General features: G+C 36.8%; 2 protein-coding genes across 4 annotated transcripts in view; one reads left to right on the forward strand and one right to left on the reverse strand.

Moving 5' to 3' along the window:
• Invadolysin (leishmanolysin-like peptidase, invadolysin) overlaps window positions 1–24530 on the reverse strand; it is a 1079802-nt gene that overhangs the window by 538572 nt on the left and 516700 nt on the right. The gene's annotated exons all lie outside the window — the stretch shown is intronic.
• On the forward strand, window positions 1667–24402 carry LOC143305839 (uncharacterized). Its single transcript, XM_076690981.1, has 5 exons — window positions 1667–5382; window positions 13328–13541; window positions 13618–13718; window positions 23434–23749; window positions 24034–24402. Exons 1-5 carry the CDS (start codon window positions 1667–1669, stop codon window positions 24400–24402), a joined length of 4716 nt encoding a protein of 1571 aa, XP_076547096.1.

Below are 24530 nucleotides of genomic sequence, written 5' to 3' on the forward strand. Positions count from 1 at the left end.
CGTATAATGTCGCCTGTACGGCGACATACGAGTGGAAAGGGTTAAGTCACTTTTTAAGTGCCAAAAAATTGCTTTTTTTTAACATAAAAACAGTATTGCATAAAACCACGGGATAAATAGGGATCAAATATTTTTGAACTCTTTTCTATTTGTAAGTATTCGAAAAATTATTTTCAGTTAATTCTTGTAAAATTACTATTAATATTTTGAACGAAATAATAAAACATTATCCTCGAAAATGATGAAAAAATGTATATTAAAATGTGTTAATCAAAATTAGCACATTATTTATGTCGGGTCGCACCAACAATACCCATTATGAAGTTGATTTTCGTAAACCCGAGTTTCGACGAGTTATTAACTTAATTTTTGTCAGGTAGTAGAATAAAATATTCTACGATAGGATTAGACCTTAATTCAAGTTTGCTTTCAAACAGCATACATTTTTTCAAATCAATTAATCTTTACCTGTAGCAGCAATAAGACCCAAGGAATCGTTATATCCTATCTAGTAATTTGGTTTATTAGTCACATCTGGTTGCCAGAACCCTTAACCTTAGCAGTAGAGTCTTTCTTTGCAGTTTTCTATTCATGTCGAGGTATTGCTTAGTTTTATTGCTCGCTACGGTCACCGAGTACACGCGGATCCACCGCGTACGTCACTAAGGCACCCCTGACAACGAAGAAGGAATATTTTCCACCTCCACAAAAATCAGGCCAATAGGCATGGCTCATCCGAAAATTGTACTCCTTGCCCAGAATATAAAAACCTGAAGCAAGTTCCCTAATTAGACATTGTAGTTCAGACCATTCTCGTGAAAACACTCTCGTGAAACAACTCACACATCGAAAACATTTTCTGTCGAACGGATAAGCTCCGAAAACTAAATACTAACCGAACTGTTTCAACCGAATTGTTTATAACATTAAAAATTATAATCAACTACAAATACGATTTGCAACGGGTCAATTTATTTGGATATCAATACCAATCCTCAAGTTGTCCCGACCTCCCGTTAAACCAAACCTGAGGAATAAATATGGTCCTTCGAGCCGGATACACATAGAAAAGTGATACCTAGTGATTGTCGAAAACAATTAACGTGTTTCGGGAGTGAATATTGAACGTTAAACATATTTAACAACTGTCGTGCCATCATAGCAAGTGTCGTGCTAGTGGCAATTTTCGTATCGAGTCAAATTTGACTACAGAGCATAACATCTCGTGTTGATGATTTCATCGTAAAATAATACACGAGAAGTGGACGGTTAACCGTGCTGAGTTATCCAAAGTTATCGAACAAGTACACAACTGTCGTTCGGTGCGCTTCGTGAAGCGACACAAAAGTCATTGGTGTATTGACGAGCTAGTAAAGCTGTCATCATCATCACAACCTTGGACTTGGTTTGAGTGAAGGAATCAGAAGACACCTTGGTCGGCCAGTATATCTGGGTCTATCTACGTCTCAAAGGAAGAAGCTGGCCAGGATTCCATCGCAGTCCAGGGAGCAACGCTTTTGCGGCATTAATCGTAAGGGCCCAAAGGTCGTCATAAGGGTAGGCAAGTTATTGTACCACCAACCATTCCCGTCTATTAGTCCGTATTTTGATCATAGTATCGCAAAAATCTAGTTGCTCGTGTTAGTAATTTATCATAAGTTCCAAAATGGCCGAACAAATATCGCGGTTAAAGGTTAAAATCGCGAACGCAAAAAGAAAAATAACAAATGTTGCAAAATTTGTCGAGGGCTACGTAGCGGAACGTGATTATCCTGTCTTAGAGAAAAGAAAGCAGGATATTGATAAAGAATTCACGGAATTTGAAAATTGGTATACGGAATTAGAAGCGCATGTGGAGGATCCTACCCACGCAGACATCCGTACCGAATACGAAGAAAAATATTACGCGGCGTACGGTAAATTAATGTTGTTTATAAAGGATGTCGCGGCTCCAATTAACAATCTAGCCGATCCTATCGCTTCAACTCATTCACAAAGTATTGTCAACGGAGTTAATACAAACATCGTTCAAACTTCCAAACGTAGTCTTCCGCGAGTAAATCTACCGTCGTTTAGCGGATCCTATGAAGCTTGGTTGGGGTTTCACGATCTCTTTAAGTCTCTTGTCGATGATGATCAAAATATTCCTGAAATTGAGAAATTGTATCATTTGAAGGGCTGCTTACGTGACGAGGCCGCGGAGGTTCTCGCGTCGATTGAATTATCAGCAGAAAATTACAGGGTTGCTTGGTCGTTGCTAAAGGAGTGCTATGATAATCGAAAAATTATTCGCCAAACCCACGTGAAAGCTTTATTGAATTTAAAACATGTTTCGAAAGAATTTCCCGTTCGCTCGCTACTCGATCAGGTGCAAAAGCATGTCAGAGCACTTGACGCTTTGAAAGAACCCGTTGATCATTGGGATACTCTCTTAGTCGAAATAATTAGTCAAAAATTAAATAATCTCATTCGTGAAAAATGGGAAGAGTTTAGTGGCGAGTCGGTTAGTCCAACCTTTAAGGAATTGATAACATTCCTACAGCGTCGCGCACAGTTTGAAGATGTAAAATCTCATCAAGATTTTGTAGGTGCTCAGAATCTTTCGGATAGAAAACCCTCTCATGCTCACGTGAAACAACGTTCACAACACGCGTATCCGACGGCAACAGCAAATCATTCTTGTTCTCATTGTCGAGGAAAACATTCGATTCATAATTGCGAAACCTTTAAAAAACTCTCGCCATCTGCGCGTTTTGAAGCCGCTAAAAAGGCAACTCTCTGCATCAATTGTTTGCGTCCTAATCATCGCGTTATGGACTGCACAGGAGCACCTTGTCGTAAATGCCACAAGAAACACAATACTCTCTTACATTTCGAAAAACAACCACCTGAGGCAACTAGTGCCTCAGAACCCGTCTCGTCGAGTCAGTCTGTCGTCAATTTGCATGCTCAAGTTTCTTCTGAAGGTTTATTAGCCACTGCAATGGTAGATATCGTTAACGCCCAAGGAAAGTCCAAAACGTGTCGAGCGTTTTTGGATGCTGGATCACAAGCACATTTCATAACTGAAAGTGTAGCCTCGTTTTTAAAGTTACCCAGAAAATCAGTCGAGATTTCAGTTTCTGGTGTTGAAGACATTTCTACAGAGATAAAACACTCGGTATCGGCAATACTAAAATCGCGATTTAGTAAGTACTCCAAAACTCTCGAGTTTCTCGTTTTGAATCGAATCACTAAACCTATGCCCTCAATCGCAGTCAATCAAACAAATCTTGATATTCCAAACAACATAGTTTTGGCTGATCCTAAATTCTACGATCCGTCGCAAATTGAGGTGCTCATTGGCGTTAAATTGTTTTACAAACTACTATGTGTAGGACAGATCTCGTTAAAAAATCATCCTGAGGCTGTGTTGCAAAACACTCAGCTCGGCTGGATCGTAGCAGGAGAAATAAATGGTTCTTCCTCCAGAAATGCGGTTCAATGTCATTTTACAACGCATTCAACTCCGTTAGACGCGACTCTTACCAAATTTTGGGAATTAGAGAACATTCCCTCAGTTAAAGTATTATCCCAGGAGGAGCAGGCGTGTGAGGCGCACTTTAAAAGCAATACGCAACGCAACTCAGAAGGTCGTTATATCGTTAGGTTACCCTTCAATGAAAATAAAGAAAACCTAGGAGAGTCTCGTTCTATGGCTCTTCGTCGTTTCCACTTTCTAGAGAAACGTTTCGAAAAAAATCCCCAACTAAAGGTGGAATACTGCCATTTCTTAGACGAATATAACGAGCTAAATCACCTATCGTTATTAGAAAATAAAACCCTCACTATGCCTGGCTTTTATCTCCCCCACCACGCGGTAATCAGGGAAGATAGTATTACCACAAAAATTCGCGTCGTCTTCGATGGGTCGGCAAGGACTTCGTCTGGCGTATCTTTAAACAACGCCTTGATGGTCGGTTCTACAATTCAGGACGATTTATTCACGCTATTAACTCGATTTCGATCTCGCAGATACGCCCTTACCGCCGACATAGAAAAAGTGTATAGACAGATACGAGTGCATCCAGACGACACTCCATATCAAAAAATTCTATTTCGGAAAAATCCAGACGAAAGGGTAAATGAACTCTCTCTCGATACCGTTACCTACGGCACCTCTTGTGCTCCTTTTCTCGCCATTCGCACCCTTCATCAGCTCGCTAATGATGAAGGAGCTCAGCATCCCGTTGCAGCTTCTGTACTAAAGCAAGACTTTTACGTAGACGATCTGCTAACAGGTGCAGGTACACGCCAAGAAGCCGCATTTCTTCGCGACGATTTGATCGCACTCTTGCAAAAGGGCGGATTTCCCATTCAAAAATGGGCTTCCAACGACCCTTCACTGGTGCCCGAAAATTCAGATAATTCATCCAGAACACATATGTCACTGGATCCAAATGCTACTATCAAAACGTTAGGTATTCATTGGAATTCTCGGGAGGACATAATATTTTATAAGGTCAATACACCAAATTTGGTAAAAACCGTGACCAAACGTTCAATTCTGTCGCAAGTCGCAAAATTATTTGATCCTCTAGGACTACTTGGTCCAATTATCGTTAAAGCAAAAATAATGATTCAGCTTCTGTGGAAAGCTGGAGTTTCATGGGATGAATCAGTTCCAGCAGATATCCACACTATGTGGCTAGAATTCAAAGAACAACTACCACTGTTGGTCAAGGTCAGTTTTAATCGACTCACTATCGCTCCTAATTTTGTCAAGATACAAATGCATGGTTTTTCTGATGCAAGTGAAAAGGCTTACGGGGCTTGCATTTACATGCGCTCAACCGATATCCACGGGAACCATCATGTTTCCTTAGTTTGTTCAAAATCAAGAGTAGCACCTGTAAAATCATTGACGTTGCCACGCCTAGAGCTATACGCTGCCCTTCTATTGGCACGTTTGTATACAACAGTCAAACTAGCTCTTCAACTTGAAATCAATAAGGTTTATTTATGGTCAGATTCCACCATAACCCTTCATTGGATTAATACAGAACCTCATTTACTAAAAACTTTCGTCTCAAATCGAATCGCGGAGATTCAAAATTTATCAGAATCTTGCGAATGGCGACACGTGCCTACGCAAGACAATCCCGCAGATTTAGTGTCGAGAGGTCAAATGCCTCAAGAATTTTTAGATACGAGGATCTGGAAAAATGGTCCTCACTGGCTCTCCCACGAAGAAAACTTCTGGCCTCAAAAGAAAATTCACTTGGGTGAAATCCCAGAGAAACGTACAATTATTGCCGCGCCAAGTTTCGCTAATGCAAATATAATTGACGACGATCTTATCAAGGATTACAGTTCACTTAAATCCCTTAAACGGGTGATTGCGTATGTTATGCGTTTCATACATAATCTGAGAAACAAGTCGCAAAAACATACTGGTCCTATCAGTGCGACAGAATTCGAAGCTTCTACTCGAATTATAGTTTTAATTACACAGTCGATTGCTTTTGCAAGAGAAATTCACTCTCTAAAAATCGACGGACGGGTAGACAATAAAAGTCGGCTGATCCCATTGAAACCCTTCTTGGACAAACAGGGAATCCTTAGGGTGGGTGGCAGGCTAATCCATTCGGAATTGCCAAAAGAACAAAAACATCAAATCATACTACCTTCTTATCATCATATAACTCGCCTCATCATTCGTGAGGAATACGAAAGGCTCAATCACGCGGGAACCCAAGCAACCTTGTACTCCGTTCGTGAGACTTTCTGGCCTCTCAACGGTCGAAATGTTACGCGAATAATTATTCATAAATGTGTTCGATGCTTTCGCGCTAAACCACGGAGCGTAGACTATATAATGGGAGATCTTCCACAAGAACGCGTATCGTGTTCTCGACCTTTCCTCGATGTCGGTGTCGACTATTGCGGTCCATTGTACATCAAGGAAAAACGATTTCGTAATCGTAATAAAATTAAGGTGTACGTCGCCATTTTTGTATGCATGAGTACCAAGGCAGTGCACCTCGAATTGGTTAGTGATTTGACAACAGAAGCCTTTATGGCATGCTTAAAAAGACTTTTCTCTAGGAGAGGAATATCAAGAACAATCCATTCCGATAATGCGACGAATTTTGTCGGCGCAAGTAGAGAACTCATTGCACTTCATAAATTAATTCAAACGGATGAATACAATACAGCGATTCAGAAATTTTTAGCGGAACAAAAGGTCACGTGGAACTTTATTCCACCACGATCCCCCCATTTCGGCGGTCTTTGGGAGGCAGCAGTAAGGTCATTTAAACATCACCTTGTCCGCACGGTAGGAGATACCTTATTAACGTTCGAGCAGCTAGAAACTTGCATCATCGAAATCGAGGCGATACTCAACTCCCGCCCTCTTTCGCCTATGTCTCCCGATCCCAATGACCTTCAACCCTTGACTCCCGGCCACTTCCTAATTGGTGGTCCACTAACGAGCTTTCCTGAGATGGATCTCACAGACACGGCATCCAATCGGCTGTCAGCCTGGCAGCACGCACAGAAGCTGCGTCAACATTTCTGGCGTCGATGGCAGAAAGAATACCTGCACCAATTAACGATTCGCAGCAAATGGCAATCAAATTTGAGCCATTGCATCCACCCTGGTACCCTGGTTGTCATCAAGGAAGACGACCTTCCTCCGTTGCGGTGGAAACTCGGACGCATCGTGGCCACCCATCCTGGTCCAGACGGCATCACAAGGGTGGCAACCATAAAAACTGATACGGGCGAATGTAAGCGCTGCGTTAAGAAGCTCTGTCCGCTCCCTATCGAGTGTTCGTCCAAAGCGGACGAGAACACCAAATTGTGTTCACATAATTCAACGTCAAATACCTAAATTGTTAGAATTAAATTGTGTAAAATTAAATTTAAGTTAACCTCATCATTGCGCACGGTTAGATTACTTCAAGAGGATTTTTACACATATTATACTATTACTTTCTACTATTTTTATTGTTATTAATTTTTCTTAAATTAATTTTTATCATTGTCGATCATGGTGGTTGTAGTTTCGATAGTATGTATATTAGCGTCTACACCTATCTTATATTTTATGTACCCGTGTTCGCGTCGAGCAATAGTTTTCGTGTGGAAATTGTAGTGATTAGCTGACCGGTAAAGCCCTTGTAAAAGGCAGAGTGCCGGGAGATTGCGATTCTCGTTTTCCACGTAAAAGACTCTTACGAATACGTTAAATTCGTTTCATACTTTTCAGTTATCTATCTTTTCTCTTTCAATTTTAAATCGTTCGTTAATTAATTATGTTGTACTTGGAGACGACTTGTCTACTACAGGGAGATTCTCTCGGCGCGCAACACAATAGCCGCCCCGCACAATGGAACCCTGCTGTGTTTGCGGGCAAAAAGCCCAGGTCAAGTCGCCGGACCCAAAACTCACAGAGCAGTCTTGGGTCCGGCGACTTGACCTCCTGGGCTTTCTGCCCGCAAACACAGCAGGGTTCCATTGTGCGGGGCGGCTATTGTGTTGCGCGCCGAGAGAATCTCCCTGTATTGTAACACAATACTTCTTCGTTTGCCTGGTGCGATACGGGACCTTTTTCTTTTCATGGAACGATCGGGGCGCATGGTTCCGCTGTAGAACCATAAACATCCCGTGGCGTCGTAGGCGATCGCTGCGCCGACCGTTAGTCGTAGCCAAACCTTTATATAAGTCACACTTCAAACCTTTTTTGTACATTCCACATAACTCTGATTAACAATAAATTATTTCTTTTTCGCGTCGTGTCGTTTAAAATTAGTTTTTCGTATCGTCTCGTAACCGTAACACCGTAGAAAAGGCCGATCGCGAACGCGTAGTGCGTGTGACAAGCTTCTCATCTCTTCTTCACCTTCCAGATTTCCAGACAACATCCAACTTTTCACCAAGCAATTTTTGAGTTTATTGTTATCATATCTTGTTTTACATCGAGCTCGGCAAGTTGTCTATTTTATTCTATCTAATACGACGAATTTGGTTGATTGTGAGGCAAAACGGGCGATCTACGAGACTGCGGTCTTGGAAGTTTCCCCCTGGGACCGTCTCCTCTCGTCGTTCATTAATTACTTGTCGCAAACCACACCGTCGTTCGAATCATATTAATTTAATTAAATAGTGTTTCCTGATATTTACCGTCACAAATTTATGTTACATTTTCTCTCTAATGTATTTCATTTTCTCTTTTATGTATTTCTCACAGCTCGCACCTTTTGTTAACTAAACCGTTTTCATTGTTATAACTATTTTTCTGAAATTATACTTTTGTTACTCATATTCAGTTTCTAATTAATTTACGTTCAAATACATTTCCGTTCTATACTTTCACGCCTACCATCTACGCACAAATTCACACGAGGGGCCCGTATGGGACCAGAGCATTGACGGACTCAGCAGAAAATCGAACATCAAATTCTACTGACTCCTTTTAATCGTTCTAATCATAAGTGATTATCATCGTTATAAGTGATTGGATAGGACTGGTGGCAGCGCTCAAACCTTTCTCAACCGCGCATTTTGATAAGAACATAATTTTTCTTTTCTTTTATTTTGTACGTCGCGCGCCGTCTCTCGCTCGCGACGTAACAATATTCTCTTTTTAAAAATTTTAATCCTGCTGTCCCGAAGTTGTCATAAGCAGGATAAAAAAAGCTAAACGAGAATAGTTATGTGCCAGACCAACTTCGAAATCTAATTTCATGCGCACGGAAAGACATATATACGTGCGTCGAAAGCATTCGATGTAGGTTTCTTTTTGAAGGAAACCTCTCGAAAAAAGTGAACGTTTCTTCAAGAAACGAATACACCCTGTATATAGGATCTAGTAAATTAATAGTTCGCATAATTATGATTGCATATTTATTTTCCGGCTGAAAGACAGTAAAATGTTTTAGTGTTTATATAAATACTTATTTATTTACTATTTATATCTTTTATATAAATACCCTAATGTTTTTTGAGTGCTTCCCTATTTTACATTACCTACGTGATAATAATTTTGTTGTTTTCTGTTCTATTAAATTTTGGAACATCGTATGAAACGTTGTAAACTGTTCATGAAGAATTATTGCATTTGCTAGACCAAGCTTTAATCAATATGGCTACAAACCAAGGCAGGACAACGTGCCAACAGTAAATTGTATTCTCCGTGAAGGGACTCCAAAGACGATACTGAAACTTGGCTTAAGGGAATTCTGTTTTTCAACCATGTTAGATCTTACAAAGGAATGTAGAATCGTAGGAATTCTCTTGAACGCTGTAATTTCTTGTCCTGTGAAATTTAGCGCAAATCGTGTAAAGCTAAGGGTTAAATTCAGTTCTGTCTACATGCAAAGCATTCTCGGGTTTATGCAAATATGTGAAACTGTAAGCATGGACGAAATTCTGGCAGACCATCCCTGGGAATGTGCGGAAACAGCTTCCTGCTTATCCTACTCATAACGTGGCTACATTTCGCTTCGTGGTATAATGTATAAAGAATTATTAGAAGCTGTCTTTCAAAATATAAGTAATCACGAATGTTCATCCATCTTTCATACGTCTAACATGGTCAAGGTTATTTTAAAACTTGAATATTACTTATTACAGTGATGCTTGTTTAATAAACAAAAAAGGAAGACATACAAAATTTTGTATTTTTTCATGGAGTATTTTGTCAATGATATTGAGGATCTTTTTTCTCTATATCACCGTGTTCCTTAGAGAAGCCTGTCATATAAAGTAAGTATATATTATCAAAAATGTATTCGTTATTTCAACAATAATGGTCAACGGCATCAGTATTCGTAAATTTTAGTAGCATGTCCCTATTTTCATTGATTGTTAACCCTTAAACAGCAAAGTCTGGGTCCATTGAGACGTAAACTTACAAAATACATACAAAGATATTAACCCAACATTTTCAAAGGAACACTGCAAAATGAAATTAAAATTGGGGCTCTCTCTATGACCCGCCATCCGAGGGTTAAGAATGAATAGTAAATATGACACAATTCCGAACATGAACAACATGCGCAATTTTGTATTGCTTGAACTCTTGAATCGACAAATCAATACCAGTTTCTGAATGAATTTGCATCAATAAACTCTTTTGAAAATATCTCGAAATCTAATCCATGTTGACCTATTTTCGCCAATTGTTTGCAAAACTAGAGATCGAGACCTTTACATTGACACCAAACATGTCCAAAAAGTATGGAGGATAAGGTCAGGAGAATGGCAACAAAAAAGGTAACAACGATAAACGGGGTCAGTGGGAGAGAGAACCGAAGGCCCTTCGGGCAATTACTACAGGGTATTAATAAATAAACTTTAAAACGTCAATAAATTTTAAAACATAGAAAGAATAATAGTCACGCAATTCATACTAATTTGGATGCTTTTTAAAAAAACTAAAAAATATTTTAGATTATTGGTGATCATTTACTTTGAAGGTGTGAAAAAAACCCTTGAAGTTTGGGTTGGAAAGCATATTTCGTATAATATCCCAGAAAGTATTTTTAAAAGCACAGTTCATACGTTTTTGTATAACGAATGCACCTGTGTAAATAAATATTCAATAAAGTAATTTGTTTAAATTATATTTAAAAATAACACGTCTTTAAAAATTGATACATATAAACTACGTGTTATTATGAAAAATATGGATAAATTAAAACAATGATGCTATTCAATTTTGACTTTAAGTCAAAGAATTGGACAACAAGAAGGGTGGGTAATATCTCAAAGGAAGTAGCCTTAATGAAATTTCATCTATTTGAATCTTTAATTTATAAACGAGGACTATAGCAGGCAGAAATAGCTTTGGAATGAAACCACTTTTTATGTTGAAAATTTGATTTTTTTAAATATTTTATAAGTTCTCATAAGTTCAATGTTTTACAGTAGACTCTTGTTATACTGTCATACGAGCGATTTAATTTTCACACGGATTTTCAAGCATTTTAGTGCTATTCCTCCATCACCATATTCTCCATACACTACATATATACACTAGCAACTATCTCTCCTCCCCCTCAAATGAGAGTTTGGAAGGTTGAATAATTTTCTACTCCTACAAATTCGTAAGCGGTAATGTAATAAGAGATCATTGTAGTCTAAAAATTGTTTCTTAAATTTTTATTTCGTAAGTTGTTCATGAGGCTTGGTCAATTTTTCTATTTGTCTATTTCTTAATTCTGCTAAAGTAGGTAATTTTTTTGTAAATATTATCAAAATATTGCAATTTCAAGTAAAGTATTAAAAACTCTAAAGAAATCAGCCTTTCTTTTCTTACTACCAAAAATAAATGTCTACTATATAAATCGGATTTATTTTAAAAATCATTTTTTCCTTTATAAATAAATTGCAGCAAAATTGAGAACTATCATAATTCATGCAAAAAAAAATAGGAACTGAACAATAACTTTTCCTTACAATAAGGGAGATGCGAAGATAATTTAAATAAGTATCGAAAACCTCTATACTTTTAAAATTATTTATTATAACATTTTTAAAATTTTAAAAATTTTTAATCAAGTATTCGACTTTAAAATTAATGCCGTCCTTTTGGACTTCTTTTACCAGAGTGCGGCGAGATACCTGCTTAGAGACATAATATTTCATAGCTTTATATTGCCAAAAAAATTAAGTTTGAGTGGATTCGAACCTACGAAAAGAAGTTTCCAGCGGTTTAGCAGTCAGACGCTTTACCACTGGACCACCGATACCGTTGAAAATACCTTTAATCTTTTGAAATATAACTGACGTAACGTACTTTTACCAATTATGTTTATTTAGTTTAATTCCTATTCAATTCCACTGCATGTAAAAACATTGAACAGTGTATATACCATGTATGTGATAAATAACAGACGAAAATTCGTCAAATAAGTAACTCTAACACGCAAAAAACAGCGAAAAAATCGGTTTTTAATTTTTTTAACTATGGCGCACCTCTCCAAAAAATCTGAAAAAAATTGAGGATGATAGTATCAATAATATACACTTATAAAAAAAATATGATCGTAGGACCTCATCTCCTTCAATACAAAATCGCCATTTTTCAGGATTTTTTGACGTTTTTGATTTTTCACGGCTTCAGTTTTCAATTTAAAAATCTGAAAAAATTCTGTAATATGTACCTCGCACACAGAAATGTCTCTGATTTTTTCCAGAATTTTCGAATGTCATTAAATAGGAGAAATTGGCCAAAAACCTCGCAATTACATTTTTACCCGTAACTACCCTCCCAGATAACATACAGGGTTGAAACTTGGCACAGACTGGTTTTTTTTGATAAGCTATCGAATGAGCCATTGCAGGTCGAATTTGGTTTGGGGGCACTTTTGACCATCTTATCCGGCTATACCCTTTACACGGTATCTCCACTAGCACCCACCAACTCTACAAAAATGATTTTGGAATTCTGGGAGCCTGTAAACACCATCACATGCGGATATGATAAATGTTTGTGGTGTGTCAGTAACATAAGGTCCAACCTAGGTCTAACCACCAACTGTTTTCAAACACGTTTGTTCTACTGCAAGCCAAAACATACATATGTGGTAACTGGTCGAACGTCTAGTCTAACTTTCAGATACGAAATTCTGCAAATACCCGAGATGTTTTATCTTCTCCTACGAAAATCAATTTGTTTCTTGTGCTTTATAATTAGTTAAATCAGTTTCACATTATAATGTGTTAGGGCTGCACATCGTCCAAGGGGACCAACAATTTTTGGTAAAAAAATATCAAATCTTATAATTTTCGACCTGAAACATTCGAAAATGCAAATTAAAAGTTTAGGAAACTACTTGTTTTAAAAATACGATTATGTGAGAAAAAGTGTATTTAACGTACTTTGACAGGTTAGTACGACGCCATATTGCTTCTACCCATCTTCTGATTGGTTCGCAAATAAATTTGAAACCTGTTCATTTATTTGAAGTATTATTTGTTAATTCTGTATTCATTATTTTATTAAACTGTAATCCGTTTGTGTAAGCAACGTGTTCTGTATTTTTTAACCATATTTAATATTTTCTACGTTGTTTTTTCATTTTTTCTGTTACTTTTTTACCTATGAAAAATTGTAGTGTACACCGAAGGCCCATGAAACTCCTTGCAGGTGGGGAACACGGACTTGACCGTTTCCAATGTCCTGCTAGCCGCGGAAACTGTAAACAGTGCGCGGCAACAATCGATTCCTTCTACCATTGCATAAGGTAATAAAGTAAATTTTTATTTTAAATGATTTAATTATTAATTTCAATTAAATTTTTAATTTTATTTTTACCATTTTTTTTTTTTTAAGACTAATGTATTGCTTCACTCATGATTTCTCCTACGAAAATACCGCAAATAAGGTATCCGACGTGGGAGAGGACGAGGATATTTTGTCGACGGACACAATTGCAGAGTGGTTTCGTTATTGTCGGGAGATGATAATGGACCACGTTTGCAAAATGCAGGAGGGCAAGCCAAAATTAGGCGGGGTCAATGAAGCAGGATATGCAATCGTTGTACAAGTAATTTTTATACTGTTTTAAATTAATTTTGTTATTATTCCTCTCTTTTACTACAATACTTTAAATATTATTTCAGATCGATGAAGCCAAGTTCGGCAAAAGAAAGTACTACCGTGGTCGAATTGTCGACGGCTACTGGGTACTTGGTATGGTTGACATTATCATGTCGATTATCATGTAAGTAGAAGTTGAAAAACTGTATTTCCAAAAAAAAAAAGGATTGAGTCTGAGCGGACTCGACCCTACAAAAAGAAACTTCCAGCGGTTTAGCAGTCAGACGCTTTACCGCTGGACCACCGACACCGTTGAAAATATCTTTAATCTTTTGAAATATACCGGACATAACGTACTTTTATCAATTATGTTTATTTAGTTTAATTCCTATTCTATTCCACTGTATGTAAAAACATTGAACAGTGTATATACCATGTTTTTGATAAATAACAGATGAAAATTCGCCGAATAAGTAACTCTAACACGCAAAATACAGCGAAAAAATCGGTTTTTAATTTTTTTAACTATGGCGCACATTACCAAAAAATCTGAAAAAAATTGAGGATGATAGTATCAATAATATACACTTATAAAAAAAATATGATCGTAGAACCTTATCTCCTTCAATACAAAATCGCAATTTTTCAGCATTTTTTGACGTTTTTGATTTTTCACGGCTTCAATCTAAAAATCTGAAAAAATTCTGTAATATGTGTCTCACAAATAGAAATATTTCTGATTTTTTTCAGAATTTTCGAATGTCATTAAATAGGAGAAATTGGCCAAAAACCTCGCAATTACATTTTTACCCGTAACTACCCTCCCAGATAAGATACAGGGTTGAAACTTGGCACAGACTAGTTTTTTTTGATAAGCTATCGAATGAGCCATTGCAGGTCGAATTTGGTTTGGGGGCACTTTTGACCATCTTATCCGGCTATACCCTTTCTCCAAGAACAGATGCTAATCCGACAAACCGGCGGTTCAGAATAGTTGGTATAAAGAATACTTTTAAAAAATAATCATGCGAAAATATTGCGTCTTCGCCTCAAAATCTTATTGTTAAGAATGACTGAATTAAATTTACCTTTCAAGATATTTGGAAGAATCGCTAATGAATTTTTTATTTTATAATTTTAATTCAGCTTGATAATTGTATTACGTTGGCATTTCGAATAATATATTATTTTAAAGTAAGTATACGATATAGAATTTGGTAAATGTAATGAGAATAGATTGGTAAATAATAAATAATATTATCTCTCCTTTTTTATTTATATTCTGTTCTATATTTGAATGATTATTGTAAATGATATGTAAAATCGTAGACGTTAACTTCTATGTGGAACATTAATATGCATCAATTTTGATTCCAGTTTAATGAATTTCGAATTCAAATACGATGATAGATGAATGTGTCGGCAAATGTTAATACAAATGTTGATTTAATTTGCAAATAAATGAATTGGTCGAAAGACTAAACAGTAAATAGTGAATTCAATACGAAATGATATGACGACATTGATTGTTTTATTTATTATCAGAGAACTAAAAAATCGACTTCACTCTCCAACGATGATTATATTACATGTCTCGTTCTCAATGATAGTATTGTAGTCATGCTTGTCATGCTTCACATCACAACGTTCAGCGTATAATGACTCTGAATTTGGCGCTCTTCCATTGCCTACTTTTCCCTATTTATTTCTTTGATCTCATATTGTTTTGTTGTGCCGAAGCATCGAGAACGTTTTTTCGCATAGCGTTCAGAAATAAAAATAAATTGTAAGAAGACCTTATCTAGAAAAATACCTGACAAGAAGAAGAAACGGTCGAGATCTCGATCACGAGAGGACCATCATTCTAAACGCAGATCTGACGAAAAGTTCGATCAACTCCAGAAACAGTTAGATAACCTAACAAAAGTGGTAGGGTCTCTACCGAATCTACAAAAATTGGAGTAGAAATGAAGAATATCAGCAAGCATTCCCAAGTGCAGTGATGTCGAGAAATCGATTTGAATTACTGTTACGGTTCATTCATTTTAATAATAATGAAGAAAACGATCCTAGTAATAGATTATCCAAAATTACTCACATTATCGACATATTAAACAGAAGTTTCAAAGAATACTATAATCCAGATGAAATATTATGCGTAGACGAATCATTGGTGCCCTTCCGAGGCCGCATAATATTTCGACAATATTTGAAACAAAAACGGCATCGATATGGAATTAAAATTTTTAAATTATGTTGTGGTGCAGGATACACTTATTCTTTTCAAATATACACTGGAAAAGAAAAAAATAGAGATAAAACAGCAGGAACCGTATCGTCACAGATTGTAATGACTCTGCAAAAATATATTGGGTAAAGGACATACTGTTTGCACAGACAACTGGTACACGAGTGTTGATCTGGCAGAACAATTAATCGCAAAGAATACACATTTAGTGGGTACCCTACGGAAAAATCGATGTGGAAATTCAGTAGAAGTAGTATCCAAAAAATTAAAACGTGGAGAATTCATTGCTCGCGAAAATAAATCGGGCATAACAATTTTAAAATGGAAAGACAAGAGAAACGTATTGATGCTTTCGACGAAACATTCGGCAGAAATGGCTACTGTATATAAGAAATTTTATTCATGTGAAAAACCGAAAATGATTGTAGACTATAATCTAGGAAAATCATCAGTCGATTTATCAGACCAAATGATAGCTTATAGTTCACCACTACGTAAAACTTTAAAGTGGTATAGAAAATTAGCAATAGAACTGTTATTGAATACATGAATGGTAAATGCCATGGTATTATTCAAACAGGTCACACGCAAAAATATTCAAATTCCCGATTTCAGAATGAAAGTTGCAATCTATTTAACAAAATATGGTGACGATGAAATTAAAGTATCCATTGTCACGTCCGGACAAATTTTATGAATTTGTCCGCCTCACGTTCCCTTATCAAGCCTTCGGGTTGTAGGAGTCTCCTCGTATAAGGGGCGTGGGGAGGGCGAATTACTACTGCACCTTTCTTTAATTTCTCCTTGACTCTGTGTTTTCCCATCAAGCCTTCGGGTTGTAAGAGACTTCTTCATGTGGGAAATGCACAGGGAAAAGTTTGAGCTTATAATTATTCTACTTTTGTCTTTTCTATCCTTTCATTCTTCTCATACTTCTCAATTCTTTTCTTAGTTAAAACCCCTCCTTGAAACTATCGCCGTGCTCAACTGCGTAGTAACAGAAACATGTGATAGAAAAACTCGGCTTCGACCGAGGAGAGGTATCATAAACACCGTTCGCGGCGTGGTTAGCCAGTGCTTCGCATTGTAGGGGTCTCTTCAGGCTAACTGCGCAAAAGCGCAAAGATTACGTTATTGCCGAAATTAACATCGATACTCTCCTCTTTTTCACGCGTGGGCGCCAGTCGGTCCCTAACCCGATCGCGTGTATGAATTTATTGCTGGAATGAGAACGCAAAGCAATCTAGCTTGTTGAATATTTGTATGAATGCGAGAGCGAGGAATGAGAACCCTTGCAGGCAAACGTTAGCAAGCGTTCGAGGACTGTTTAGAGGCAAAGGGTCGTACGGGGCAATAAAAGTCTTTGTATCGAATACCGAGAATTTGCCTGAAACCGAAAACCTAACGGTAAATTTTGAATGGCGAGAACGTTCTCGAACCAACTACGTCGCAAATGTAATAACGAATATTCGATTAATAATGGAAAACTGTCGTTATTGAAAAATTGCAATCAAACACCGAATGCCTTATACCGAGCGTCCCGGCGCAATTCATATCGTTGATCGATTTCTCTACGAACATAATGATTATGGAAGGACGATTATTAATTAAGAAACCTCGTGATCACCGGTTTCATTATTCATACGCAATGGTACTACGAATGTTACAATTACTTGCAAGTTTATTGTTTAATAATTCTGATTTAAATTATTAGTTGATAATCTCATCATTTTCTGTCTAATATCGGAATTATCGAAAGCATGGAACAATCCAGAAATTCTACGGCGTAGAAACACCGAAAAGCCGTTAGACAGAGAGGGAACACCAAGAAAGAGAGAAAACATGATCTGGAGGAATTTAGCTGGCACGCGCGCTCGACCAATAGAAACGCACGCGACGTCGCCGTTACGCGCTGTGATTTGCCGAAATGTCCCCACGCAGGACATCGTCCTCGCGACGGGCCCTTCCGGCTAGGATCGCGATCGATTCTGATCACTCTTCGTCGAACAATCGAGTAAGTCGTGACGGGAGCCCGTGCGTCTAGAGATAGAGTTGTCGTTGTACTTCGTTGTAATTTAGCTGCGCGGCAAGTCCTACGAATTAGGCAGAGTGTCGCGAGGGTGAAATTCCGGATACGCGGCAAAGACTCAGAGACGCGCACGTTAAATTCTTTTCACACTATTAAATTTCTATCTTTTCTCTTTCCTTTTAATCCGTTTGCTCGCGTAATTTTCGTATTAAATTCACTCGCGTTTACTATTATATTATTTCGAAAAATCGTAATCGTCTTGTGTTTCGTCTATTAAATTTTGCAATAAACGACAACCGGGTGCGCGACAAGTGTTAGTGCGGCACCGATTTCTCAACTTTCTTGGTGTTCCAGATACAACAGCGATTTTCAACGACCAAATAGCGAACAACAGAGCGATTTTTATCTTGTATTGCATTCTACAGTTTCACGGTAAGCCTGTTCTGTACTAATTTGTCGAGCACGGCATTAATATTCAATTTAGACACGGCAAAACGGGCGATCTATTAAGCCTACGGGTTATAAGAGTCTCTTCATTTTAGATCGTCTCGTTTCTACATTCAGGTACCGAACATATTATATTTCGCTATTTTAATATTCCGAACTTTTTCAATCATCGCGAATTTGTGTGAGTGACGATTGTTTCGACTACGAAATACTTTATCAGGGACGACCTGTAAAGCCCTTCCGGGGGTTGTAAGAGTCTCTTCGTTCAGGTCGTTACCTTGCGGATAGATACCGCCTAAAAATTTGATTTTCCATTATATCCGGTCGAGGTAGTCGTTCTACGTTAAAACATACAACTTTCACGTTTCAAATACGGTTAATAATTATACTAGAAGCTCTCATTGTAAACCAAAGGTCAAACATCTTTTCCGATCTCATTATATTAATATCAAACAATAGGTTAAGCAATAGGTTTACCCTTGTACAGATCAGTATTGTTATTAATTGAATTCATTTAACAGTGATTAACAGTATTCAAATAGAATCAAACAATAGTTATTTCAAATTCAGTTTCTGTTAGCTTCACTAATCATTTTGAATTAAAATTACTTTCTTTTTGCACACTAAATTGTATTAACATTTCTTTCAAATTCCATTTTGTATCATTTCCTTTATCATTTTACATTTCAAATCCACGCATACCAACACAAGGTTTCAAGGAGGGACCCGTATGGGACCCAAAGCACTGACGAACCCAACGGAAATTATCACTATCTAAATTTTCCGTCTTTTAATTTTGTTCTGACCGTAGAGGACGCTTCCGCGTCATACGCGGTCAGAACTGGTAGCAGCGATACCTTTCTCATCGCCCAAAAATAAGATAACTTATATTTATTTTCTTTCTTTTCTTTTACGTTGCGCGCTTTCGCAACGCGCAACGTAACACCATTTCTCCGCGTGAAAGCTTGCAGAGAAAACCACGTCATGAATTAAAAGCAATGCCAGGAAAAGCTCGAACAGTGCGACGATTTTGCAAAATTTGTTACCAAAAAAATTCAAAGAAGCTAGGAAGAATAATTGCAAAAAACTGTAGCAAAAAAGTCGTGACATATTGTGAAGACTGTGATGGTTCACCCTTTCTTTGTTTAGAATGCTTCAATACGACACATCGGAACGTGCGCGCATAATAAACTATATTTAAAAAAACTATATTATAAAAAAATATATTTCATGTATAAATAAAACTATTTTCAGATGTTTTATACTGCATTCATTTCCTCACACCACTACATCAACGATGATAATAATAAAAAATTATAAGTATCGTCATTTGTTTAAATTATATATATTTTTATCAGTCTGAGTGTGCCGGTCACCGGTGGCCCCCATGGCGTCACTGTCAAGATCAGTGCCGGTCACCGGTGACCCCCGTGACATTCAACGTGTTAATCATTTTTAATTTTTTTGACTACGTTCCACCCCTTCGAAAAATTTGAAAAAATGAGAGATTACTAATTCTAATAAGAGTTTTTTACTGTATAAATATAAACGTGGTCACTTGACAACTTCGATAAAAAATCGATGATTAAAATCTTTTTGAATTTTCTAAAAATCGAATTTGGATCCAAAAATTTGGAAAAAATTCGCAGTTGTGCATATCAATTGGTAGAATAACCATGATTTTTTTCATAACTTTCTATCGAACAAAACGGGAGATGTTAAAGATAAACAGAAAAATGATTTCCACCTCGTAAGCACCCCTGTATTGGAGATGAGTAGTCTCCAATTAATACTGTGCGTTGCAGCTAAGTTGCCGTCCAATCAAATTCGTTGACCTACCTCCAGTCACACGTATTATGTTTATTAGCCGAGATTCTTACATCCACAAATCTATCGCGTGACGAACGTCGCTAAGTACAGACATTGAAATAGAATGAGATGAAGCGATTGAGAGCGACGATTCAAACGCATTGACGTAGACGTAGATTCGGGGTTTACATTATTAAGAAAACAGGAGAGTTTTTACACTTTCCATAATGTAAGTTCCATAAATTTTGCATAATAAAAATTGTTGTCAAGAACGAGTGTTATAAAAAATCCATTAATATCCCGAAAAAATCGCATGTTTATATAATTAAATACATCTTCCGCGAATATGGAAATTTTACGCCTATGCAATCTGGCCGCTCACTTCTCAAGTTACGGGCTCCTGGAGGGGATTAGGTGGAGCGAACGCACAGTCCCCTTGCCCCACTGTCGGTTCAGTTTGTTGGTGCTCGGCAACTCAGCTGCAACGCACAGTACTTTCATCAAATGTCTAAGAATATGCTTTGAATAGGTTAATTTTATCTCGCAAAGTTACTACTATTTCAGCTGAAATGTCATCAATGCGACGACATACAGTTTGGCGTGAAAGACTGATACTTGAAAATAATTTCCTTTCATCGGGTAAAACATCTTTTATAATTGCTTCCAAACAGTCCTTCACCAGTTCACCATTCGAAAATGGTTTCATTTTCTTTGCAATCAACATGGCAACAGAATAACTTGTTTTGACAATGGTAGATGATTGTTGTAATGATGAACCAAACATCGTTTGCTGAGCTTCCAGGTGCGATTTAAGCGCACCCTGATAGCGCACCCGGAATGAATTTTCTTAAACTTTGCAGCAACTTGCTGTGAATTTTATTTGTGTAACTTAGTTTACTTCAAATTTATAAACTTATTTACTATTTCTTGTAACTATATTGCTTCACCAGCTGTAATCACATAATACAGTAAAACCTGGATAAATGTAACGAAGATTGGGACCCAGTGGTTTCATTTATCCAAGCGAGGTGTCGAATCTCGGGTTACACGCGACGACCAGCCAAGCGTGAACGTAGAAAGGGACAGACAGTGGCGGAAAGAGAGAGGTCCGATGATGAAAGGAAAGAGCCGAAACGTATCGGTGTGACTAATACTAATTCAACTATAAAACTTTTTTATTTTTGACTTTTTTTTATTGAAACTTTTACTAACGCATTGGTGAAATTTTTCTGATTAAAATGGTACCAAACACGATATAGTTTCAATTACAATTACTTGCTAAAATTGATGTTAAAGGTTGGCGAAAAGCAACAGAGATCGAAATCAAAACCAGTCGCGGTGTCGGCTCTGGTTTCAAAGATTTCATTTATCCAGGCAAGGTGGCGATTCTGGGCATTTAATGTTGCATTTATCCAAGCGAGGTGTCGATTCTGCGTCCGTACACTTGTTTTGTATTCAGCCGACATGCCGATTCTGTGTCCGTACACGTGTTTTGTATTCAGCCGACATGCCGATCCTGTGTCTGTACACATCTTTTGTATTCAGCCGACATCATTTATATTCAGTCGTGGTGTCAATTCTATGTTGTTTATTCTATTACTATTATTTATAAATATAATTTAAACCATATCATGTTTGGTGTCATTTTAATCAGAAAAATCTCACAAATGCGTTAGTAAAAGTTTCATTAAGAAGAAGTTAAAAATAAAAAAGTTTTATCGTTCAATTAGTATTAGTCACACCGATATTACGGTCGGATCATATTATACGGTTTTCTCGTCGAGCGGCTCGGTTCGTCTAGGGGGATCCCCCCAAGTAGAGGGGATAGCGATGTTGCACTTATCCAAGCATTCTTTCGTTGCATTTATCCAGGTTTTACTGTATAAGGAATATTATATTTATGAGTAATGCAAATATGATTGAAATTCATGACGATAAGTTTCAGTCATGATGTAACATCATCATATGTATCATTAATAGGTTCAATGTTGTTATATCATGTGTCTTCGAATAATATACTAAATATTTGAACTAGGCGTACTACAAATATGATTGCAAGTTATGAGGTAAAATTGTTACCATTACATAGCTGCATTAACATTATAATATGATATAAATTTGAGAAAATAAGCAATATTTTCCGATAGATTTTAAAATTCGGTCTTGATCGGGTAAGTTCGTATTTTTTACCATGACAACTCTTGCGACATATTTCCAAACAAAGCCGTTTTCTGATATATATTTGCTGTCGTGATCGTAACATACCAGTGCACATAATTGCAGTGAGAGGTGTAAGTGTGTTTTCTAACAGTTATATTATAATTATATTCGTTTTCTAAGTGAGGTGCTCTTAAATAACAATTTAGAACCATAGTGTTACTTGAAACACTAACAATTTGGATTCTAATAATATTATTAATATTAATGATACGGCATAGAGCAAGTAAAAAATCGAACGGTTCCCCTCGATTACTTACAACACGACAATATTTAAAAATTCAAGAAAGAAAAAAAATTTTATGCAAGACCGGATTATGCTGCGATCAATTACACAAAATAGTAGTTCTCAACCAGTCACCACATCAACAGCTTCGCATTTAAAGTTTTCTGTTAATTCTATAAATAATACTGTTCATTTTGAAGAAATTTGTGTGCATAATAATTATGACCATTTTGAAGAAAGCAATACTGATGATTTTGATGAATATTCAAATATTGAAGACTTATCATCAAGTGATGAAGATGAAAGATTGGCAGCAGATAATTTCGAGCATTTTAAAAATAAACTGGCATCAACTTTTCATCTCTATTAAATATTGATTATTTAATTATTGATGTTCACTCCGATGGAATGGCAGCTCATCGCAGTGTACGCATACAGATATGGCCCATTCAGTTCCGGATCATCAATGTTTTTAATGATAAGCCAGCGATTATTGGCGTGTATGTAGGAGAAAAAAAACCTGACAATTCTTTGCAATTTTTTCAATATTTCATTCGAGAATTTCAATTGATATGTTTATCAAATGGCATAGAATTTAATGGAAAACTGCTTCCAATTTATCTACGAGCTCTAATCGCAGATGCTCCTGCACGTGCACTGATATTAAATCATCGTGGACACAATTCCTTAAGTCCATGTTCCAAATGTAAAGTAGTTGGACAGTTCAGAAATAGAAGAATGTGCTTTTTAAATATTTTCAACGATGCACGCACTGACGATGAGTATTTGCAAGCTACGGATAAAAGTCATCATTTTCCGAGCAATGAATCAGCTCTTAAATATTTAGCATTTCCTATGGTAACTTCTGTACCATTTGAATACATGCACTTAATATGTTTAGGAGTTGTAAAAAAATTTATTAGTGCATTAGTAGAAAATAAGTATGCCTTTAAAGATATAAAAAAATCGAATATTAAAGCCATTTCTTCCAAGTTATTAACAATAAAGTCTTACAGTCCACATGAATTTGCTCGACGTCCACGACCAGTTGAAGATTTTGAGCATTATAAAGCAACTGAATTCAGACAGTTATTATTATATACTGGACCAGTTGTTTTCCACAACATTTTGAAAGGAGATGCCTATCAACATTTCTTATTATTGCATACAGCTTGCCGCGCGTTATCGGTAGCACACCCTAGTAAAGCTAATTTAGAGTACGTCGAAATTGCTATAAGAGTATATGTTGAATGCTGTGAATTCATTTATGGGCCAACATTGTTGGATCGTGGGGAGAAATGAATCTTACACTGTCTCAGATCTTTGTGCTTAGCAAAGAATATATATATTTGATGATAAATTTTTCTTCACGTGCTTGCACTCTCTTGTTCGCGATCACACACTTCTCCCTCGCAACGTCTTCTCCCAACACGCACCTCCTTCCACGCATCTTTCGCTCTTCCTTTCTCTCTCTCCATCTCACTCTCACACTCTTTCTCTCCTCGTTCAATCATTCTTTCTAGTTCATTCTCGATTCTTTCACACACACACACACAATAAAAACAATTACACACACACAAACATTTTTCACATACAACATACATGGATTATTACATGTTGTTAAAGACGTCAAGAGATTAGGAAATTTAAATACATATTCAGCTTTTCCGTATGAAAATAACATGTCATTTTTTCGAAAATTTTTGCGGAAACCTGGACTGCTACTTCAACAATTGCACAATCGCATTGATGAAGGAGGAAGTGGTTTAATACAATTAAGTAAAAGATCGGAAATAAAACCATTACGTAAACATATGAATGGACCTTTATTACAAAATCATTTAAATTCAAATACAGAACAATATAAAGGCCTGCACATTTTAGAATTATGACAAATAATGATCGAGATGATTGTATTGCTTTAAAAAGTGGAGAAATATGTAAAGTTTTAAATGTTATCAAAAATATTGTTTCGAATGAATTAACTCTAATTGTAAAAATATTTGAATCAGTTCATCCT

The sequence above is a fragment of the Osmia lignaria genome, chromosome 11 (genome assembly GCF_051020975.1).
Source record: "Osmia lignaria lignaria isolate PbOS001 chromosome 11, iyOsmLign1, whole genome shotgun sequence".
In the NCBI taxonomy this organism is placed as follows: domain Eukaryota; kingdom Metazoa; phylum Arthropoda; class Insecta; order Hymenoptera; family Megachilidae; genus Osmia; species Osmia lignaria.